General features: G+C 37.7%; 1 protein-coding gene across 2 annotated transcripts in view; it reads left to right on the top strand.

Annotated features, from left to right (window-relative positions):
* Positions 1-548: 548 nt before the first annotated feature.
* LOC126236703 (nuclear fragile X mental retardation-interacting protein 1) overlaps positions 549-20365 on the top strand; it is a 142812-nt gene continuing 122995 nt past the window's right edge. For both annotated transcript variants that reach the window (XM_049946222.1, XM_049946221.1), the window contains exon 1: positions 549-1116. In XM_049946222.1, coding sequence (XP_049802179.1) covers positions 631-1116 — 486 coding nt within the window. In that variant the 5' untranslated portion in view covers positions 549-630. The remainder of the gene's footprint in view (positions 1117-20365) is intronic.

Genomic DNA, 20365 nt, shown 5'->3' on the forward strand with positions numbered 1-20365 from the left:
ACTTGAATGCCTTAATATGTACAAACTTCGAGACTATAACCTGTAGCTCACTGAGGTATCTGTGTAAGGAATTTAATTGACTGAGCACTTAAAGAGTTAAACGAAACAATGTTTGTTCGATACAGAACTTTAGGTGAATAACGGCGTTCACAGTAAGGTATTTGCAATAATGTAATGATAGTTTAGTTTGTGTACATAGATAGGCCTAGGTAAATAAATTGTGAAAATCTAAAGAATGAGATTGAATATCTTTGACTACGTCTGGTGTAATTTTAACTTGAAAGACTATAATAACGAGAATAGTGCAGCGAAATCATCACAGCTTATCCTACTAATCGTTGTAGTTTCATAGAGAAGTGAATTGTCTGGTTCGTTCACTTTGGACAAATGACTACTCTACCATCCATAGCCCACTTGACTCTGTTGTTTTAATAACTTTGTACGCAACTGCAAGTTTAGTTTTATCTCTTTGCTTATGTCGATCTTTGCGTTTGTTAAATGTGATCCGCAGTGATTACTTGAAAGTTGAATATCTTTGATACTGTGGTGTTTGAGAGTCAGGAGACAGAACAGTAGTCGAAGTTGACGTTTGGAAGGTAAGGGAGGGAGTACGCGCAGTGTAAGAACCGCATGGGTTTGGCGCGTGGCAGAGGTAGAGGAAAAGGCAGAGGCGGTGTTGTGAAACCGAAAAGTCGTGGGATTGCTGTGAAACCACCACCGTTGCTTGGGCGTCCTGCTCCTCCCCCGCCGATGGCGTTGCGTCCGCGAGGTTTGCCGGTTCCCCCGTTGCTCCCACGAATGAGACCTCCCCCTCCCGGATTGAGGCCTTCCCGGGGTATGCCAACTGCACCATTACCAATGTTAGGTCCTGGGAGACCAGTCCATCCCCCCTTCCATCCAATACCTCCGCCCCATGTTTCACCGCTCATGCCATTACGGCCTCCCATGCCACCACCATCGCTTATAAGATCAAGAGGACCTTTACCTATGCATAGTGGTACTTACCCTGCACCAATGTCATCACGTGGGAAATTCGGCGGACAAAGAGGAGGAGTACGAGTAAATATTCCAAAAGGAGGCAAACTTAAAGGAAAAGGCAAGAAGAACGAGTTTGAGGTTTGTGCAAGATGTTATTTACTATTTGTTCATCATTTGCCTGGAGCTACAATATTTAACAAATAAAATATATAAAGTTTTGATAGCGTAATGCAGTTCTTTTTTTTGTTTGTGTTTATCAAATGTAAAAGCCTTGTGTTGCTACACAGCGCTCTACGGACGACTAGTACCTTCAGGAGACGTTTGTAAGGCGTTGTTGTAGCTTAGGTTTTTTTTTATTCTTAAAACAGAATATCATCTGTAGCATTGCACTTTTATAATATCCTTATTGTTGTACTTTCGCGTGGCTTCTTTGAAATTATCATAATACTCAAATTTCGTTGTGGAATAAGTGCAACTTATTCAAGTCGCCGTATTTTTATATAATATTTCCAAATATGTAATGAATTGTGTTCTCAAGATTACACAGTTACGTTGCATAAGGCTACAGTATTCCCTCATATTAATCCTCATAATTGACGCCATGTCTTGGGAGCCTTAATCTCTCTGTGATGATAAACAAGCACCATCTGAATCATAACTTGTTATTACCGACTGGCAGTTTCAATCAGCGCCCCAGTAGTGGTGTGAAACTAACAGTACCTAAGATCATCTGCGGCTCATATTGAAGCTGGTAGTTGGTAGTAAAAAGTTGAGACAGGCACTGTTATTTTTCGGCTACTGATACCACAGTATATTATTAATTCACTTTCTTTGGCTCTGTTGCTATGACTCCTGATCTTCACTGCAGCATCTAACAGTAATTTTGCATATTTTTTTCCTCATTTCCTTGAGTGCTCTCCTACTCCTGTACTAGTAGTTTACTGGTGCTGAGCACCCAGTTGTCTTTCTGAATCAGTGGAAATTGAAAGATAAAATAACAGATCCACTGATTGCAGTAACTCTGTCACAGTCTTTGGATACTGAATTGACCTGTCTTTCTTTGCTGTGAAATGAATGATGATCCAGTTCCAGGTGAAATCACAGGTGCTAACCACTACTACTGTACTTTTCATAAAAGCAATGTTACTCTCATTACTTTTGTGGATAATTACTTCATTAGATGCTAGATATGAACACCACTCGGACTTCAGTCAACTCTAAAGTGAACTCATAGTCAAAGTTTTCCATTTGTTCGTGTATCTTATATTTGGTTTCTTTCCAATACATTCTGATGTTGCTGTCTGTTGCACTTAGCTAACTTTAAGATGTTTCAATACTTTGCATTACTTGGCTAATAGTTGTACTCGGAAAAGTCTAGATCACACAAATCACATTTATTGGTGACTGGTTTCAGTCCAAAGGTGGGCTATCTTCAAATCATACTCCAAAGTTTGTGTGCGGAGATGGATCCGTGTCATGAACTGCAGAAGCCTCCAGGTGCTGTCAACTGGCCAACACCAATAAATGTGATCTGTATGATCTAGACCAGGGCTTCCCAACGTGTGGTCCGCGGACCCCTTAGGGGTCCGCGGCCACCCTTCAACAAAACGTGTAAAATAATGAGTAAAATTATTGAATAAAAATGTGAAAATGAAATTCTTCACAATTTTTTTTTTTTTTTTCGTGTGTAAAAAATGTGTACTTTCACTTCAGGTCGTATTCTCAAGCAGCCTTTGCGGTTCCTAAGTAAGAACGCATACACCGTTTAGTGCCGGAGAATGCGGCTTCTCTGATCGACTGTTTCGCAACAATACGGGGTTGTTTGTGCGCCGGCTCATGGCGGTAGATGCGCTGAAACCTTTTACACATGTGTGGAACGAGCTTTGACGACCAATCACAGCACTCGCTGGCACGTATGCGGCCCCAGGCATCATTAAATGTTAAACTTGCTTTGTCAGTGCACTACCTATTTCATAAGTCGATTTTTGACCTCCCAAGTTGTTTTCATTCATCTCTAAACCAAAGACTATTGATACTTCGGGGGGAGGGGGGTCATTGGGAACAGACTAGGGGTCCGCCATGTATTTTCAACTGAAGAAGGGGTCCACCAGCTGAAAAGGTTGGGAAGCCCTAATCTAGACTATTTCGCTTATTACAAATCTGTTGCTGTTTATTCCCAAAATGTTTTGAAAAATATGATTTGGCCATCAGCTCATATAATGCCAATCAACATACTATCATAAAATAGCTGTTAATGATTTGTTAAATGTAGAAATCAATAATTTGTGAAACTGAGTCCATAAGGCTGTTGGCCGTTTGGAATTGTTTACGCACAGTTGTGCTGGAGGTTTTCTTAGGTAACTGCCAAGTGTCATCAGTTCACTAATAAATCAATAAGATACCAAATGCAGCTTTCAGACCTGAAGTATAATAATTATTGCTACACTAATAGTTTGTGGAATGTGCATTTGATTCCTTCATTTAGCCTATTTAAAAGTAACATTTCCCAGTTTGACATATATCCTTTTTGTTGCCATAGTAGTTTACTATTTGGTCCCGTACTATTGTCCACAGAACATGACTAAAATTAAGGAAATAACTCATCGCTATGAGAGTATTTTATAAGTAAATAGAGACAATAGAAAACCAACCACATTTGGGTGGAGACTGCTGTGCAATGCTTATGTATGTTTACTAAGTTCTTTTATATAAAAGCATTTTATTTCCCCCATGTTCCTTATTTTAGGTTTGTCTTCAGTGGTTGGCTCATTTACCAGGGATGTTGGTTTACTCATACCCAAATTACATTGTGATTGAAGAAATATGTATATCAAAAACTTACATAAAGATCATTTATGACTCCAAATTAGTTGAATAGTTACACATGTAAAGGTAAAGTAAGTACATATCTATATGTATATACTGCAAACCACTGTGAGGTGCATGGCAGAGGGTGCGTCCCATTGTACAAGTTACTGGGGTCTCTTCCCACTCAATTCACAAATGGAAGAATGATTCTTTGAATACCTCTGTGCATTCAGTAATTATTCTGATCTTATCCTCACAGACGCTATGTGAGTGATACTTAATGGGTTTTAGTATATTTCTAGGACAATCATTTAAAGCTGGTTCTTGAAACTTTGTTCAGAGTTTCTCAGGGTAGTTTGTCTATCTTCAAAAGTCTTCCAGTTCAGTTCCTTCATTATCTCTGTGATGCTCTCCCACAGATTAAACAAGCCTGTGACCATTTGTGCTGCCCTTCTGTATACATTCAGTACCCATTTTTAGTCCTATTTTATGCGGGTCTCATACGCTTGAGCAGGGTCAACCGAAGCGTCCGATCACACCCGTCAACTTTGACCCGTGACGTAAGGCTTTTGTGGTGTGTGACGTCACAATGGTGCGGAATTTACTTTGTGAGAATGGCGTGTTTGTAGGTGTCGTTTTGATGCGATCGGTGGTGCTCTGTGGTGGTGTGTTTATGGGTAGCATTTTACGTGGTGTATGGGGTTCATTTGCGCGATAGCATTGCACGTGTGTGGTATCGGGATTGTGCCTTCAGCAGAATATTTTTCAGTGAGTTAACAATTTTAGTTTTGTTATTTTGACATTATTGTAGTTTTTTTCTGTTCGTCGTATTTTGTTAATTTGTTTTTTTTTTTTTTTTATGTCTTTCGTAGGTATGGATATGACTGACAAGGTCAACTGTTTTCGGTTGTCGGCGATGATGGGGGACAGTGCGTTGTCTCTAGTAAAATTTCTTCAACTATTCAGATTTTTCGATGAAGTCGTGAAGTGTTCAGTATGTCGTGAAGAAATGAGGCTTATTAAAGTCCCGGTGTCTCGGACCAGGGACGGCTGTATGAGGAGATGTCGTAAGGATAAAAGGTCAAGGGAAGTGTTTGATTCCAATTTTGTTGGTTTGTTGTGTTTTTTGAGTTAGTGATGATTGTGGACACGGTTGTAGTTTTGGGTTTTATGATTTGGTATCGGTAGTTTCTGTTGACCTATACAGGTCTAGAGAAGTGTTCGAATCCAATGTGTGGTTGTGGCTGTTGGTGTTCCAGTATCGGGAGCTGCTGTTGACCTATATAGGTCAAGGGAAGTGTCCGATTCCAGAGGATATTGTGTTTAGTGGAATTTGGGGAGTTTTGTGTTGTTGGTTTTTTTTTCCCATCGTTTTGTGTGGTTTGGCATGATGGTGTGTGTCTAAATTTGTTTATATTTACTTTGTTCCCACCCAAAAACCACCAATTTCCCACACTTGTCTCGTTAGTTTCATTAGGTTTTTTGTGGAACGTGTGTGTGTTGGTTTTTCAATGTATTTTCGTGTTTGTGGTAATGTTTATGTAATGACGCCGTAGGCACCATATTGGAGTCGTGGTGTATGGTCGTTTCCGCCATATTTGTGACATAATGGGTGAAAGCAGACGGGTGGAATCGGACGCTTCTGTATTTCTTGGCTGGGAGGATGCAGCGTGTTATCTTGGATGGTGAGTCATCGTCAGATGTGCTTACAGAAGCAGTCGCATAAGTCATATGTAAGCAACCTCATTTGTAGAACTGATTGCACTTCCACAGTACTCTACCATTAAACCAAGGTCTACCACTTGCTTTACTCATGACTGAACCTATATGATCACTCCATTTCATGTGCCTACTGAGTGTTACGCCCAGATATTTGTACCAGTTGGCAGACTGCAGCTGTGATTCATTATAGTCATAGGAAAATGTTTTGTGAAGTGCATAATTTTACATTTGTGAACATTTAAAGCAAATTGTATGCCTCTGCACCATTTTGAAATCTTATCAAGATGTGACTAAATATTTATGCAGCTTCTTTGTTAGAAAAATGCATCATCTGCAAAAAGCCTGATTTTATTATTAATATTGTTCTGGAGGTCATTTACAACATGAACAGCAAGGGTCGCAACACACTTCACTGGGGCACAACCCAAGTTACTTAACTACATCTGACGATGACTTGCCAGCCAAGAAGTCCTCAACCCAGTCACAAATTGCGCTTTTGACAATAAGCGTAGGTGTGGTACTAAGTCAAATGCCCTTTGGAAATCAAGAAATACAGTACAATTCATACTCGTCTAGAGATGAGTTTATATGCTAATTTAAATTTCATAAGAATGAGGAAGTGACCTTTAGTTTAACAGTAATGGAAAATTTGAGAGTTTGTTAAAATGTTACTTCAACTGCTGAGGACAATACTTTTTCACAAAGGTATGGTAGAATGTATCGTAGCAGAAGAGAATACTAAATTGTATTTGTTCCTTGTAGGTTTCTGTTTCCTTTTGGATGTTGTACCACTCACAACATTCAGTTAGCATACAAGTGTGCAGTAACATTTTTTGATTCTTCAGAATGGTTATATAATCCTTGATGGCTGAAACTAACTGTATTTCTTGTATTCCTGAGCTAAATAATATTAAAAGTGTAATGCTTCTTAAATGCAACATTTTTTAGGAAGGACTGACCACGAGTTTTTGCGAGCACTTAAGTATTTCTTGAGGGAAGTCATTTTCCTGTTTTGGCTGCTTTTTGAAATACACTTTATTTCATGCATTAGCCATTAGCTAATTTCATCCCCTTGAGAATATTCAAGCTATCTCTGTGTCACTCCATGTCAAGTCAACTAGAGGTCTCTAATGAACCATCTCCAGTTTTGTTAAAACTTTTACCACAGCTGCAGGCATATCTCAAAGAAAGTTCTGTAAAGTTTTAGCTCAGCGTGTGTGGCACTTTGGACTCCAGAGCCATCAGCTTGGAAGTCATCCAGTCAGTCTGTATATCATCACAAATAAATCATGATGTTTTTGGGTGGGGTCAAACTAAATATAAACAAATTTAGACACCCACCCCCATACAAAACCACGCAAAACCACAAAAAAAAAAAAAACCGACATCACAAAACTCCCCAAATACCACTAAACACAATATCATTTGGAATCGGACACTTCCCTTGACCTATATAGCTCAACAGCAACTCCTGATCCCATAAATTGGGATCGAACACTTCCCGTGACCTATATAGCTCAAAACTGTCTCCTGATACCAATACCAAGATTCACAGCCACACATTGGGATCGAACACTTCCCTTGACCTGTTATCCTTTAGACATCTCCACATACAGCCGTCCCCGGTTTGAGGCGCCGGAACTTTAAGTAACCTTCATTTCTTCACGACATACTGAATACTTCAGGACTTCATTCAAAAATCCAAATAGTTGAAGAAAATTTATTAGAGGCAATGCACTGTCCCCCGTCATAGCCGACAACCGAAAACTGTTGACCCTGTCAGTCATATCCATACCTAACAGAGACATAGAAAAAGCAATTTAACAAAATTCACACATGACGCCACACTCGCAAACTAAACCAAAAACATCACCTAACGCACCACCAGAGAGCACCCCCGATTGCATCAAAACGACACCTACAAACACGCCACTCTCACAAACTAAATTCCGCGCCGTTGTGACGTCACACACAACAACAGCCTTACGTCACGGGTCAAAGCTGATGGGTGGGATCGGACGCTTCGGTTGACCCCATAGTTCATATTCCCAGAAAGTTGGAAAAAGAATATGAAATTCTTGCACTGTTTGGAAGGGAGCAAGGAAACAAGATTTTGGACCAACTAAAATCAAAAGTTTGACAATTTTATGAAGATGATTACTATAGCACGCTGTGTCATGGTGTTAGATTGTGTTTCTGTTAGAACTGAAGGACAGAAGAGAAAGGAGCAGGAATAACTCATTTTGCTTCCTGAAAGACCTATTTATAATCTATCGAGCTCACAATGGAGCTAAAACTGAATTATCTAAATTCTGTGAATTATGTCCAAATAGTGTGTCTGTCATTTCTTCTGGAACTCATTAAATTTGTGTATGTACAATACATCATAATGTTAAGCTAATGATAGAAGTCGAGTCCATGAATATTAATTGCCTGCTTTAAAAACTGTGTCTAGGTTAGAATCAAGAGTCTGCATGCTCCATCATTGTGAAAAATGCCCTGGGGAAGAAGTATTAGAACTATTATTAGAACTATTTTTTGACAGATCCTTTCAAGGATAGTGATGCTGAAGGTACTGAATGCAAGCAGTGGGTCCACACTGACAAAGAAACATTGCACACAAAGCAGCTGACAACTGAAGATTTTATTTCAGAATTGACAGAAAAAATAGTGAGCCTTTCATGCTACCACTACACTGTGAAGCATCAGCACCACCATTGGAAGATGATAAAAAACAATTTGAAAATGGGACAAATTGTTTTTTCAATGGATCTTCCAGAAAGCTTTTTGCAAGATTGCCTCAAGAAGAAAGATTTGAAAATGCCAAAACCAGTTCTGGGACAAGAGGCAGTCACCAATTTGTGTCGTGTGAAGAAAAAGGAATTCATATTAGCAAAGTTTCAAATGATACAGCATCTTTATAATTAACATTGGCCAGTCTGTCACAAGCTGCTTCGGGGAAAAGGTTTTGAATCTCCAACCTGGACAATAGAGTATAGCCTGTATTTGTGACAGTAAATGGTGGATCGGAAATATCAGCGACAGATCACTTGAACAAGATGTGTTAATAGACTTCATGCATTCTGAAGGTCCTGCACATTTGTTCTATTGGCCAGATAGAAAAGACTATTGCTAAGTTCCAGAGCAGCATATTGTAACCAACATTTCTGCTCCATCTGCAGCACTGATGGGATGGCAGTACAAGCTTCCTGGGTGATATTTATTCAATACTGAAGAAAAATTTATGTCTTAGGCTATAGTAAGGAGCAACTCAATCTTGGGAACCTGATTAAGAACCCTGTAATACACTTGGGAACATGGCAGAGCAACCAGATTCAGGCTTGGCAACCTGTATGAGGAGACCCACCTGTTGCTGTTCTTGTGTGGCTATCAGATATGGCCCCATGGCGACACTCGCTGATTTCATTAAACTGCTAACAGCAGAGCTGCTTCCATTTTTTTTCTTCCTAAATTGATTACTTGACTACCACCATGGACCAGTGAAAGTACCCGTTTATGTGGTCTTAAAAATAATTTCTCATGCATCCATTTACATCAAATACATGTTTACCACTCAAAAGTTGTTTACATGTTATTCCTCATACAAAATATACATACTGGAACCTGATAGATAAAAATTTGCTCTTTCTAATGGAACCAGTCAGAAAAAATTGACTGACTGCCATTTTGAGGTACTTGACCCAGAACATTGGTCAAAGTTGATGGTAATATTTGAAACACCCGGTCTGGGTCCATATGTCTCATACTAAACAAACTTTAAAGTTAATATTTATCATGTTATCTTATGTCAGCTTTCTTAATAAAGAGGAACAAATATGGTGAAATATAAATGATTTAAGCTGGAGATATCGATGGTTGAAACTGGGGTGGCAAGCATACGATAATGTTCTTGCCCACTTTGCCACTTTGAGCAGCAGCTCTAGAAAATTTACTACCTCACTGACGTTGTCCATATTATATTTGAACTTGACACCAAAAGGCAAGTAGAAATACCAATTTTCAGATTTCTCACTACAATAGTCAGCTTATATAGTGTTATTAAACATGATTACTTATTTGTGATAATATGCGGATTGACTGAGGGACCTCCAAATTCAGCACATGTTTATCTAAAACTTTACAGAACTTCCTTTGAGCTGTGCCTGCGACAATGGTAATAGTTTGAACAAAATTGAAGATAGTCAGGTGGGAATAATTTTTAAAATTGGCTGATTTGACATGCCTCTGTTACTTATATCACCATGGAACGCTGTAACTGTACATCATCTTATATTCCACACATCTGAGTGAAGTAAGCAACGTATCATGGCATCTGTAATAAAGATGTATCACAGTTGTGGTAGTTATAGCCCCCAATTGTATTTTGTCATGTCTCTCATGCGTGCGAGCTGTGATGTTTATACAGGTTGTGCCCATAATGACCACAATTGTAAGATATCTATATTAAGGATGCTCTCAGATGTTGCTTTCTCCACACAGATGTATGGAATATAAAATGTCATACAATTACAGCTTTTTCACTGTGACACAAGCAACAGAGGTAACTTGAAAACATGCAAAGGAATGATAGTAGCTAACAGCTAAAGCGTGAAATAGTGATTATTAAAAAAGATAAAAATAAAGAAAAGCAGCCTACGCAGTAAACTGACTTCCTCAACAAATTAGCAGTGGCTGTGGACCCACCTATACAAAAGACTATTGATACACTTTAAAAAGGTCCTAATCCAACTTTAATATAGAATTTCTTACAAAATTAAATTTTTACATAATTATCTCACAGCATGTTCTCTAGGCCTACTTTAAATGCTTCAGACAGGAAAAAACATGCTTTGGTGCAGATGAATATGGATCACTGAAGCAAGGAGTGTGGAAAGATGGAGTAATTGCTTGTGTAAAAGTGAGAGCAGTTCCCACATCACTTAAACTCATCAGGTTCAGGGAACACACAATGCTAAGAAGTTAATTTATCAAAATATTGTTCCATAAACACAACACTCTCTCACTGTACCTGTGAGAGCATGAGGGGCCTTTATATCAACACTGGTAAAATGTAAGACCTAACATTCTTTTGCAAAATAATTGGGATATTTGGGCATCCTTACCATTTCATTTTTCTGTGTCAGACAAGCTGTTATCATACTCACTCTGCGCTTTTAGGCAGACTTCAAATAGTTCCCTTAGTCACATGACATCGCAGTTTATGTTGTATAAATGTTTGATAAATAACTGCTTAAACATGCACTCTCCTGTTTCCTGGGGCCTAATATTTGAGTGAAGCATTCAACATGCACTATCCATGACTGAACTTATGTGACACTACTTATCTTAGTGATTTCTTCGTCGTGCACTGAAAAACTGCTGTAATTTGTGAAGTGAATAGATTTACTGGAGTAAATCCAAAATTACAGTTTTATCTGGGTGTTGCTTTTACTCATGGATAACATCAAAATTTGCTTAAAAAGTGGGAAGCAATGCAGTTTAAATGCATCTACCCTTACTGTTAGACTAATCTTGTCTTTGTGGACCTCACAAGAGTGGTAAATAGGGGCTGCAAAATATTCCTAGTTTTCTCACTTAAGATGAGTGTCTGCCAATTCAGGATTTTCATTACTTCCGTGATGCTCTCTCATGATTGAAATAAATGTGTGACTGTATGGGCTGCCATTCTTTGTGTATCTTAAATATTCCCTATAAGTCCTATTTGTTATGGGTTCTACAGTCTTCAGCTGTATTCAACAATGGATTGCGAGAGTATTTCGAAAGCAATCTCCTTTGTAGACTGACTGTAGTATCCCACCAGTGAACAGAAGTGTACCACCTTCTTTGCTTAAGATTGAACTGGACTGATGTCACCATTCAATTTTATGTCCTCACAAATTGTTACATGCATGCATTTGTAGAAGTTGACTAATTGCTGTAGTGACTCACTGATATGGTACTATGGTTTCACATTTTCTCAGGTGCACTATTTTACATTTCTAAACATTTAAAACAAGTTACTCATCTTTGCATCACTTTGAAAAGTCTGAAAAGTTATTAAGATCTGATAGGTTGGTGTGCAGGATTTTTCTCCCCCAGAAAATATTTAATTATAAGTAACTGAATCATTTACAAAGTGTTTGGACTTAACTGCAATTTCACACTTGTTGACAATCTCATTTCCGTAGTAAATCTGATTATACACAGTATTGCCATTATAGATATGACTCATGAAAGTGCCAATGTTATATCAGTTGGTTTGCTGGTTGCTGTGTTCACTATTTACAATTATCATTGTTGTATAACTGAAATGAAGTACCAGATGATACTGACAAAATTGGCATCTTGCATTAAATGTAGGTAAATGCAAGGTGTACTTGCTCATGTGATTCTTCTAAAGGAAGAGATTGATCAAATGGAGAAACCTGTGTGTAAATTTCATTTTCAGTCCGTATTTTGCTATGGTGATTCAGTAACTTATATGGAAAACTTCAGGAAGAAAAAATAAAAATTAAGAAAATGAAAATTTGTAATGGACTTTCGAAACCTTAATCCTATATTTTGGTGTAGGGACCTGAAGAGCTGGATAGAAATTGCAGGGGAGCAACATATGACTGATGTGGAAGCATTTTTAGTCTTTTGGGGGAATTTTGAGATAATATGTATGAAGATAGACATTTCTATCATAGTATGCATGATGAATTTCATGGATGATATATAATTTGAGCTAGATTTCTGCTGGGCAAGGTGAGAAACTCCTTTCACTCCTTTTCAGTTGTGTACTGGGATAAATTGTTGCACTGAAGATGATTGTGAGACACAGGGTGAAGATCAATTTGCAATAAGACTGAAACTCAAATGATGTCAAAATGAATAGTCACTGGCTGAGATTACATTTAAATACTTTAAGGCAGGGATTCCAGCTGAAGGGGCAGAAACTGCATTCTGTCAATGTTGGCATATAAAGTATATATACATGAATATACATTAACGAAGTGAGTATAAAGGTTCAAATATTTGTTGGAGACATGTCTGTTGTATAATGTAGGCATTTTGAATTCACCTTGCAGTTTTTTATAACAAAAAGTTTGTTTTGTTATGAAAAGTTGTTAAATATGTCAACAATGTAGACATCAGGCTACGTGACAGGTCATTGTATTACCACAGCCTTTATGTCCCATTCGCATTCACGTTGTTTGGCTTTACCAACCAATAAATAGATTATCAGGTTTCAACCTAACCTAGACATTAGGCTACTGTACAGGTCAGTCTGTCACCACCACAAGGTAGTGTGTGTGTGTGTGTGTGTGTGTGTGTGGGGGGGGGGTGTCTGCTATCATACTTCAGCCCTTACTCTTAATGTTCAGTCAGAAAGAGCCTACTGGGAGGATGGGGGTTAGTATGAGTGTGACTATTACTTACGCAAAGTGTCCTCTGCCCAAAAGCATGTGGAGTCTGTGAACTTCCACAAATCCCATCATGTTATATGGAGCCAGTCAAATTATACATCAGTTAGCAGAAGCACCCAATTCAGGCCACATTTGTAAAGTATTAAACAAACTAAACTCCTCCCAAACAAGCCCTGAATGCCCAATGGCACTGACCTGCCGCTGTGTCATCCTCAGCTCGTAGGTGTCACTGGATGTGGATATGGAGGGGCATGTGTTCAGTACACAACTCCTGCGGCTGTATGTCAGTTTCCAAGACCGGAACCGCTACTTCTCAATCAAGTAGCTCCTCAGCTGATTGCACCTTGCTTGCCGACAGCGCTTGGCAGACCGTATGGTCACCCGTCCCAGTGTTAGGCCAGCCCGACAGCTTTTAACTTAGATGATCTGATGGGAACCGGTGTTACCACAGTGGCAAGGCCGTTGGCCTCAGTAAAGTATTACTACCAAAAAATTGTGACTGATGCTAACGTACCGACATGGATAATTATTGAAATTGCTTTGGCATTAGTTTATTGTTTACTAGCAATCTACTCCAGATTCGCACAAGTATCACTAAGTGTCTAAGGCTAGATGACTTGTATGGTGTAATGGTTTCCTTGTGAATCAGTCTGTTAAAGAAAACTATGGATCATTCCATATCAAATCAACAAATGAAAATATGATTTTCAGCCTGATCACATTATATTTATTTTAAATTAAGTGTGCATGCAATATTCATAAATAGTAACACAAAACAATTTTTTTCCTTTTTCTGATGAAAGTTTACTGAGTAATGTGATGATTAACAACAACAATAATAATAATAATAATAATAAATTTTTTACTTGGGCAACAACACTGATTTGCTCACAACTTATGTTCTAATGAGTTCATTTGAAAGCTCTTTTATAATTACCTGAAAATATGTATTCATTTTGTATTAAAACATCATTATTAAATTTATTGGATTTGGGAAAACTGCTTTTTTAAAATTCTAAGAAAAAGAACAAAAGATAGTTTTTCTTTATATGTTTCCCAAGTTTCAAGTTGGGATGAGTGTGGGATAACTATCAAATGTAATTTCATGTTTAACATGTTGCTCAAAAACACCTTCAAAATTAATATATCTTAATTGTTAGGCCTACTTCCCATTAGCTGTATGTCATTGCATAGTTAAATGTGGGCATCAAAATAAAGTAGAAAATATAGTAAAAGAAACCCTCATCAGTGTCAAATTAAAAAGTACTAGTCACAAACCATCAAAAAATCAATGCAGCTGAATACCAGAGTGATGCCTAAAATCAGTCATTTATTAGATCTTATTATTTCTTGAGATATGTTCACCCTGTGGCAGTTTGAGGGTTAAAAATTACCTTTAGTTCCCTGCTACTAAGGAAAAGAACGTCTTTGAGTGGGGAATGTGAAAGATTTGGATGGTCCATGTGGATGTATGGAGCTATCTGTAATTTAATCATTTTCCTGATTTTTTTCCCCCAATTTCACAGGCTAACCACCATTGTTGATTATATTCACAAACAGTGACCTTTGATGTCATCAAATGGTACTTGATCACCATCAACAACTGTCACCAATTCAATTTTGCTTTCAGTAGAATCCAGATACTTTTGTTGTTGCTTCGTTCTTGCTTAAGTGAATAAAGGCATGGAGTTATTGTGTCCCTACAGTTGCGAACATTTCTCAAATATATCCATAAGTTTCATTCTTCATTTCCGTGATCTTCCATAATAGCATACTTGAAACTGACCTCTTCTACATTATTGTTAGCAAATGCATAAAGTTGCTTAGGTATTAGGATTTGATCTGTGTATGGGTGCTGCAGACTTTCTTGGTTAGTCAGTTACGTGACTGTTCCACAAACACCATCCCACTGGGTTTAGATATAGAAATGTATTTCATGATAGCACAAGTTGATGAAGTGATTTTTACGTTTGTACTGGGCATCAGAGACATAATATAATTTTATTGGCTTTTTTATTAAATTTTTGGCCAGAAAGTCAATAAAGTACGATTGGAACAGATGCACAGCAACAGAGTCATGTGTGAGGCACTCAGATATAATGACAAGACTTGTGTGCTCAAGTTTGTCATATCCTCTTAATGAGCTATAAAGGGATGAACTTTTGCTTGTATGGTGGTCCAGTGGTAACCTTAAACTTCATCCTATACACCAAAGTTACAGTTCTCAGTAAAATCACAAAAAACTTGCCTTCTTTAAGCTCGGTTTTGTCTTTTTTGGGAATGCCAATTGCTGACTTGTCCTCAAAGAAATGTCAAGTAAATTATTTTAATTTGTCAGAAAAGAATCAATAAATTCATTGGAGGATTTTGTGACAGTTTATAGAGGTGTTGCTTGTGAATATAATGGACACTAGTGGTCAACATGTGTAGTTGGAAAAAATTAGGAAAAGGATGAAATAGCAGTTAGTGTCTTACAGCCATGTGGACCATTCACATCTTTCACATTATTCAGCCATTCACACTCCTTCCATAAGCAACAGCAATCTAAAGACAATCTTGAACCTTCAAACTGCTATAGGGCAAACATATACATTATTCTGTGCAGAAATAGTTGCAACAAACCAATTGACAAGAAGCATGATGAGTTGGACTGATGTGGCTCATCTCAATAGGTAACAAGAACTAATAACAGATTTTAGGTCCATCTCTGATATTAAGCTAGGTTTGCAGCTTATTTTTCTTAATTAAACACTGATGAGACAAATATATATTCCGGCTACCTGTTCTAAGCTATTTTATCTTAATGTTAGCATTTATGACACAATAACACACAGTTAATGAGAAGTAGGCCTAATATTTAAAATAAATTAGTTTTTGAAGGTGTTTCCCAGCACCATCTTAAACATACAATTACTTTTGATAGTTTTGTATGCTCATCCCCTTCCAGAATATGTGGAAGAAAATAGTATTTTTCACACATTTTTTTTGAGAATTTTAAAAATAAAGTATTTCAGAGCTCAGTGAATTCAATAATCATGATTTTATAAGAAATATATATTTTCAGCTAATTATGTTTTGTCATATTAAAGCCCTGTAAGGTAGCTTTCAAGTGAGCTCAAATAGAACACAAGTTGTGAGCAAATCAATATTGTTTTGCAATTCAAAAATTTGATATTTTTTCACATGTTTGAGCACTTATTACCCAATAGCCATTTATCAGAAAAATGTGAAATTATTTTGTGTTACTGTTTATGTATACTATGTGCATACTTAACTTCAAATAAATCCAAGAGGGTCAAGTTGTAGCACTTACAGATTTCATACGGAATAACACCAGTATCAAAATCACTGCAAGAGCTTCAGAGATTAGTCTGCTTATACTGAAAGAAGAATGCAAGAGAGGACTTTAATTTATTAATACATATAAATTCAGAGGTATTATGTATTTTTTAGTAGAAATCTACAGTGTTTAAGAAGCTTTTCAGTACCACTGTTATCACTGATTACATAATTCACCACAGTAGTGGTACACTAATTGACTGGGTGTGGGACAAGATGACACACTTACTTTCATTTTGAAGGAATATTTGGAAGTAGTTTATTTTTATTCATACAAGGATAATATCACAATGATATAGAAATTATAATGGCAACGCAATAAAATCAGCAGCTTGGAATAAGCACATGTGCGTGTGTGCCGTGCCCCCCCCCCCTCTCCCCCCTACCCCCCCCCTCCACACACACACATGCAGAGAGAGAGAGAGAGAGAGAGAGAATAGATAAGTATGGTCTATAAGGATAGGTCAAGTGGTGGATTGTGACCTTGATGAAGGAACTCTACCCACAGTTACCTGAAGTGATTAAGGAAAACCTAGATCAGGATGGCCGGACAGAGTGAACCCCATTGTCCCAAATATGAGATCAGTATCTTAGCAACAGCATTGCCCAGTGTTCCCACCTGTCCAGTTTTCATCTGGATTGTCCTGGAAATCACACTTCCACATACTGGGTAATGGGACTCGGGAGACACTTTTATCTCGCCTTCTGCTGAATTTGAGGAATCATGCAAGTGAAGGCAGGAATTAAGTATGAATTTTCTCCACCAATCACTGTTCACAATTCAAAATACACATTTGTCCATTAAATTAGGTATTACTGGGTATTTAGGTTTCCAGCATGTTTCACATTCAGTTTGAGCATTTTAAAATTGGGAAGGTTCGGCATTCAGAAAAGATGTTTCATTCTTCCTCCAGTGATGCCTATTTGTCAAATTCATGTGTTCTAAAGAAGAAAGTTAAAGTATACTGCTTTCGACAAAGACTGATGAGAAAACCAAGCTTTTTTTTCACTTGGCTGATTGAAGAAAAAACTTCACAGCAAAGTTTTTTAGTCCTCTTGCCATGTTTTTTGATAAAATTTGAAGAAAGAAAAGCTGTAGGCCTAGTGGGTTATCAGGAGGCACACACCCGCGCACGCACGCACCCACCCCCACACACGCACGCACACTCTCTCTCTCTCTGCCACAACACTAACACTACAAAAATAAAACCATTTCAACTTCCTTTGTAAAGAAACATATATCTGAAGAACGTGCATCTCTTTATTACAGTGTAAAACATGGCCATGACAAAAAGTCATTGGATTGTCAAATGAAATTGCATCATTCCTTGTTTCCAGACATTAGTATTGCATTGAAGATTTTGTGTGGAAGAACTAAGGCAGTGACTATCTTGGAAACTATTCTTGACACATAGTGTAAAGATGTAGTCATAAGTTAGCTTCATAAACATTTTAATTTTCCTGTGGCCTTGGATACTTCAAACTGACAAAATATGAAAACTTTTTCTGATGTAGATAAGTACTTTGATGTTTATGAAGACTCCGAAGAAATACAGACATTTTCTGTGTAATAAAGAACATTACAGAATCTACTGGCTTCCATCTGAATCAAGTAACTGCATACAGTGCTGATAATGCTCCAGTCAGCTATTGCAAAAATAGTCAGTTTTTATTTAACAGAAAAACAAGAATCTGTCAATTTGGCGAGCTAACTGCGACTGCCATGTCATTAGTAATGCTGTAAAACATGTTGTTAAAACAATTTCTTCATGATGTAGAGGCCTCAAACTCTATGCTGGATTTAGTTTCTCTGCATCAAATGTTTATTCACTAAGGGAATTTTCAGAGTTTGTGGAGACAGTTTCAAAAAATATTATGACATGTCTGTACAAGATGGCTCTCGCTACTTCCTGCAGTTGACATAATTGTAAACTGCTGGCCTGCCATAAAGTTGGATTTTATTTCAAAGGGCAAGGAAGATCATTAAAGATTGATTTTGCAGTTTGTGACTTCAAATTATGCTGATGAAACTGAATGTTCAGTTCTGAATACTATCCACTGGTATATTTTCTCTAGTATATTTTTCCCCTGCTTCAAACTGCTTGCTAGAAAACACTTCAGTTATCTTCTGTTGAGTTGGACAGAATAATAAGTGACCTTAAGAGCAAGCTAGGGAGCAGCGAACAAGATAAATTCTTAGGACAGGAAGTTCATGAAATACCAAAATCACAGAGGTTGTGTTTTGAAAATGACAATCTGTGTCACATTGCATTGACTTTTTGGCCCAAAACTGAATTTTTCTGATAACAGCACGTCCAATCTGCATAAAAGTTTTTTGCTTAAACAGCAAAATGATTTCTTTTTACAATGGCAGTATGTTAGGTTACTAACAAAATGAATCTCGACCTGGATGAAGATGAGTTATACAATGAAATATGTGATTTCTGTAATGCGTATGCAAGACTTTGATAAAAGTAAAGCAGAAGACCAAATTTTGGTAGGTTGCTTAAAACAGCAGACCACAATTGACATCTGGCATTTCTAGCATCCGAGTTTAAGGTCATACATATTTTCAGTTCCTACCAGCAACTCATTTGCCGAAAAAATCTGTAGTATGCTGAAGAAAGAAATAGAATTTCCATGATCTTAGTGAAAAGAGAACTTCAGAAAAAGTGAAAATATGTAAAAGTTGGTCAAATTATTGAATTGTCTGAAAAAGAGGTGGACTGTGAAGGACTACAGAAAGCAACAAACAGCAATGCAAAATATGCATTCAGAAATTTGAAACAGCCATCATGTTACTGTTGGATATTGTCTTCAAGATTTTTCACTATTTTTTATCTGAACTTCGAATGGAACTTTTATATTGCCTGTAAATGTTCATTTGAAAGTTCATTTTACATTTAAATTGCAAACATATACAGCAGGAAAGCACTTCATTTTTTTATTTTTGTGTTAACATAATATTAAAAATAATCATGATATATTTAGAAATTATAGGTGCAACAAATTGGTTATAAAACTTATGATATTTGTAGAAACTGTTGGAATGTTCTTCATACTTATGACTGAGATGTTGTCCGACCCAAGAATTCTTAAAAGGTAGCGTCTCCAAGCACCTCCTCATTTGGTTGGTCCCTATTATACAATTTGCTTCTGGTAACTTATATTATAAAACATAGTTCTGCTCTTTATTGCCGTACACACACTGAGTATACTTACTGATGACTTCTGGGCCAAGTCTCTTTGGAAAACTGATTCCATGGTCATCAACATTTAATTACACGGTGGGATGTTGAAGTCGGGAGAAGGACAAGACATTACTATCCAGCTCTTTAGATCCTGATACATGGTTTTCTTGTAAAAGTGGTACTGTGATCAGTTATTTAAATTGACAAAGAGTTAATCCCTTTCATTATTACCCAGTACATTGAGTTCTTGAAGCAATCTTTAATTGTGTGGTGTGCATTACTTACAAAGAATGTTTTTGGTTCAATTTTGAACAGATGTATTTGAGTAATCTCTTTCATATCCGTGGGGAAATTTATTATACAGTTTTGTTCCCTTATAGAAGTCTGCCTCCACAACTGAGTGAGTGGTCAGTGTGGATGACTGCCATGTGGGGAGGCTCAGGTTCATTTCCCAGCCAGGTGGAGATTATGTCTGCTTTTTTTGGCGACTGAGTATTGTGTTTTTCTAATCATCTTTTCATCATCCCTCCCCCCCTCTAGGGGCTTGCCACTCTTCATTGTGTTCGTGCTTGGCTACCAGGGGGCCCCGGCCTTTGCAGCATTTTTTCCCTTCCGTGCTGCATGTCTATCCTCTTGATACTCTTTTTCCCATCCCTTGGGGAGCATGTCTGGGGTATTATTGGGAATGTTGTGGAAACTGTCACTGACGTGCGAACTGTCTCACCTTTGTTTGTCACTCCCTTTTCCTTTCTTTGTTTCCCTTCTCCTCTCGTTCCTCCGCTTCATTGTTAAAACATCCTCCATCTTCCTCCCTGTGTACTACTGAAGGCTGGCCCACACATCTGATGCGCAACAGGTGACTGGGTAACGTGTAATTCCCAGCCCCGGGTCTACAGTTAGGGTTTGCACGTAACCCCT

Source organism: Schistocerca nitens, chromosome 2 (assembly GCF_023898315.1).
Source record: "Schistocerca nitens isolate TAMUIC-IGC-003100 chromosome 2, iqSchNite1.1, whole genome shotgun sequence".
In the NCBI taxonomy this organism is placed as follows: Eukaryota; Metazoa; Arthropoda; class Insecta; order Orthoptera; family Acrididae; genus Schistocerca; species Schistocerca nitens.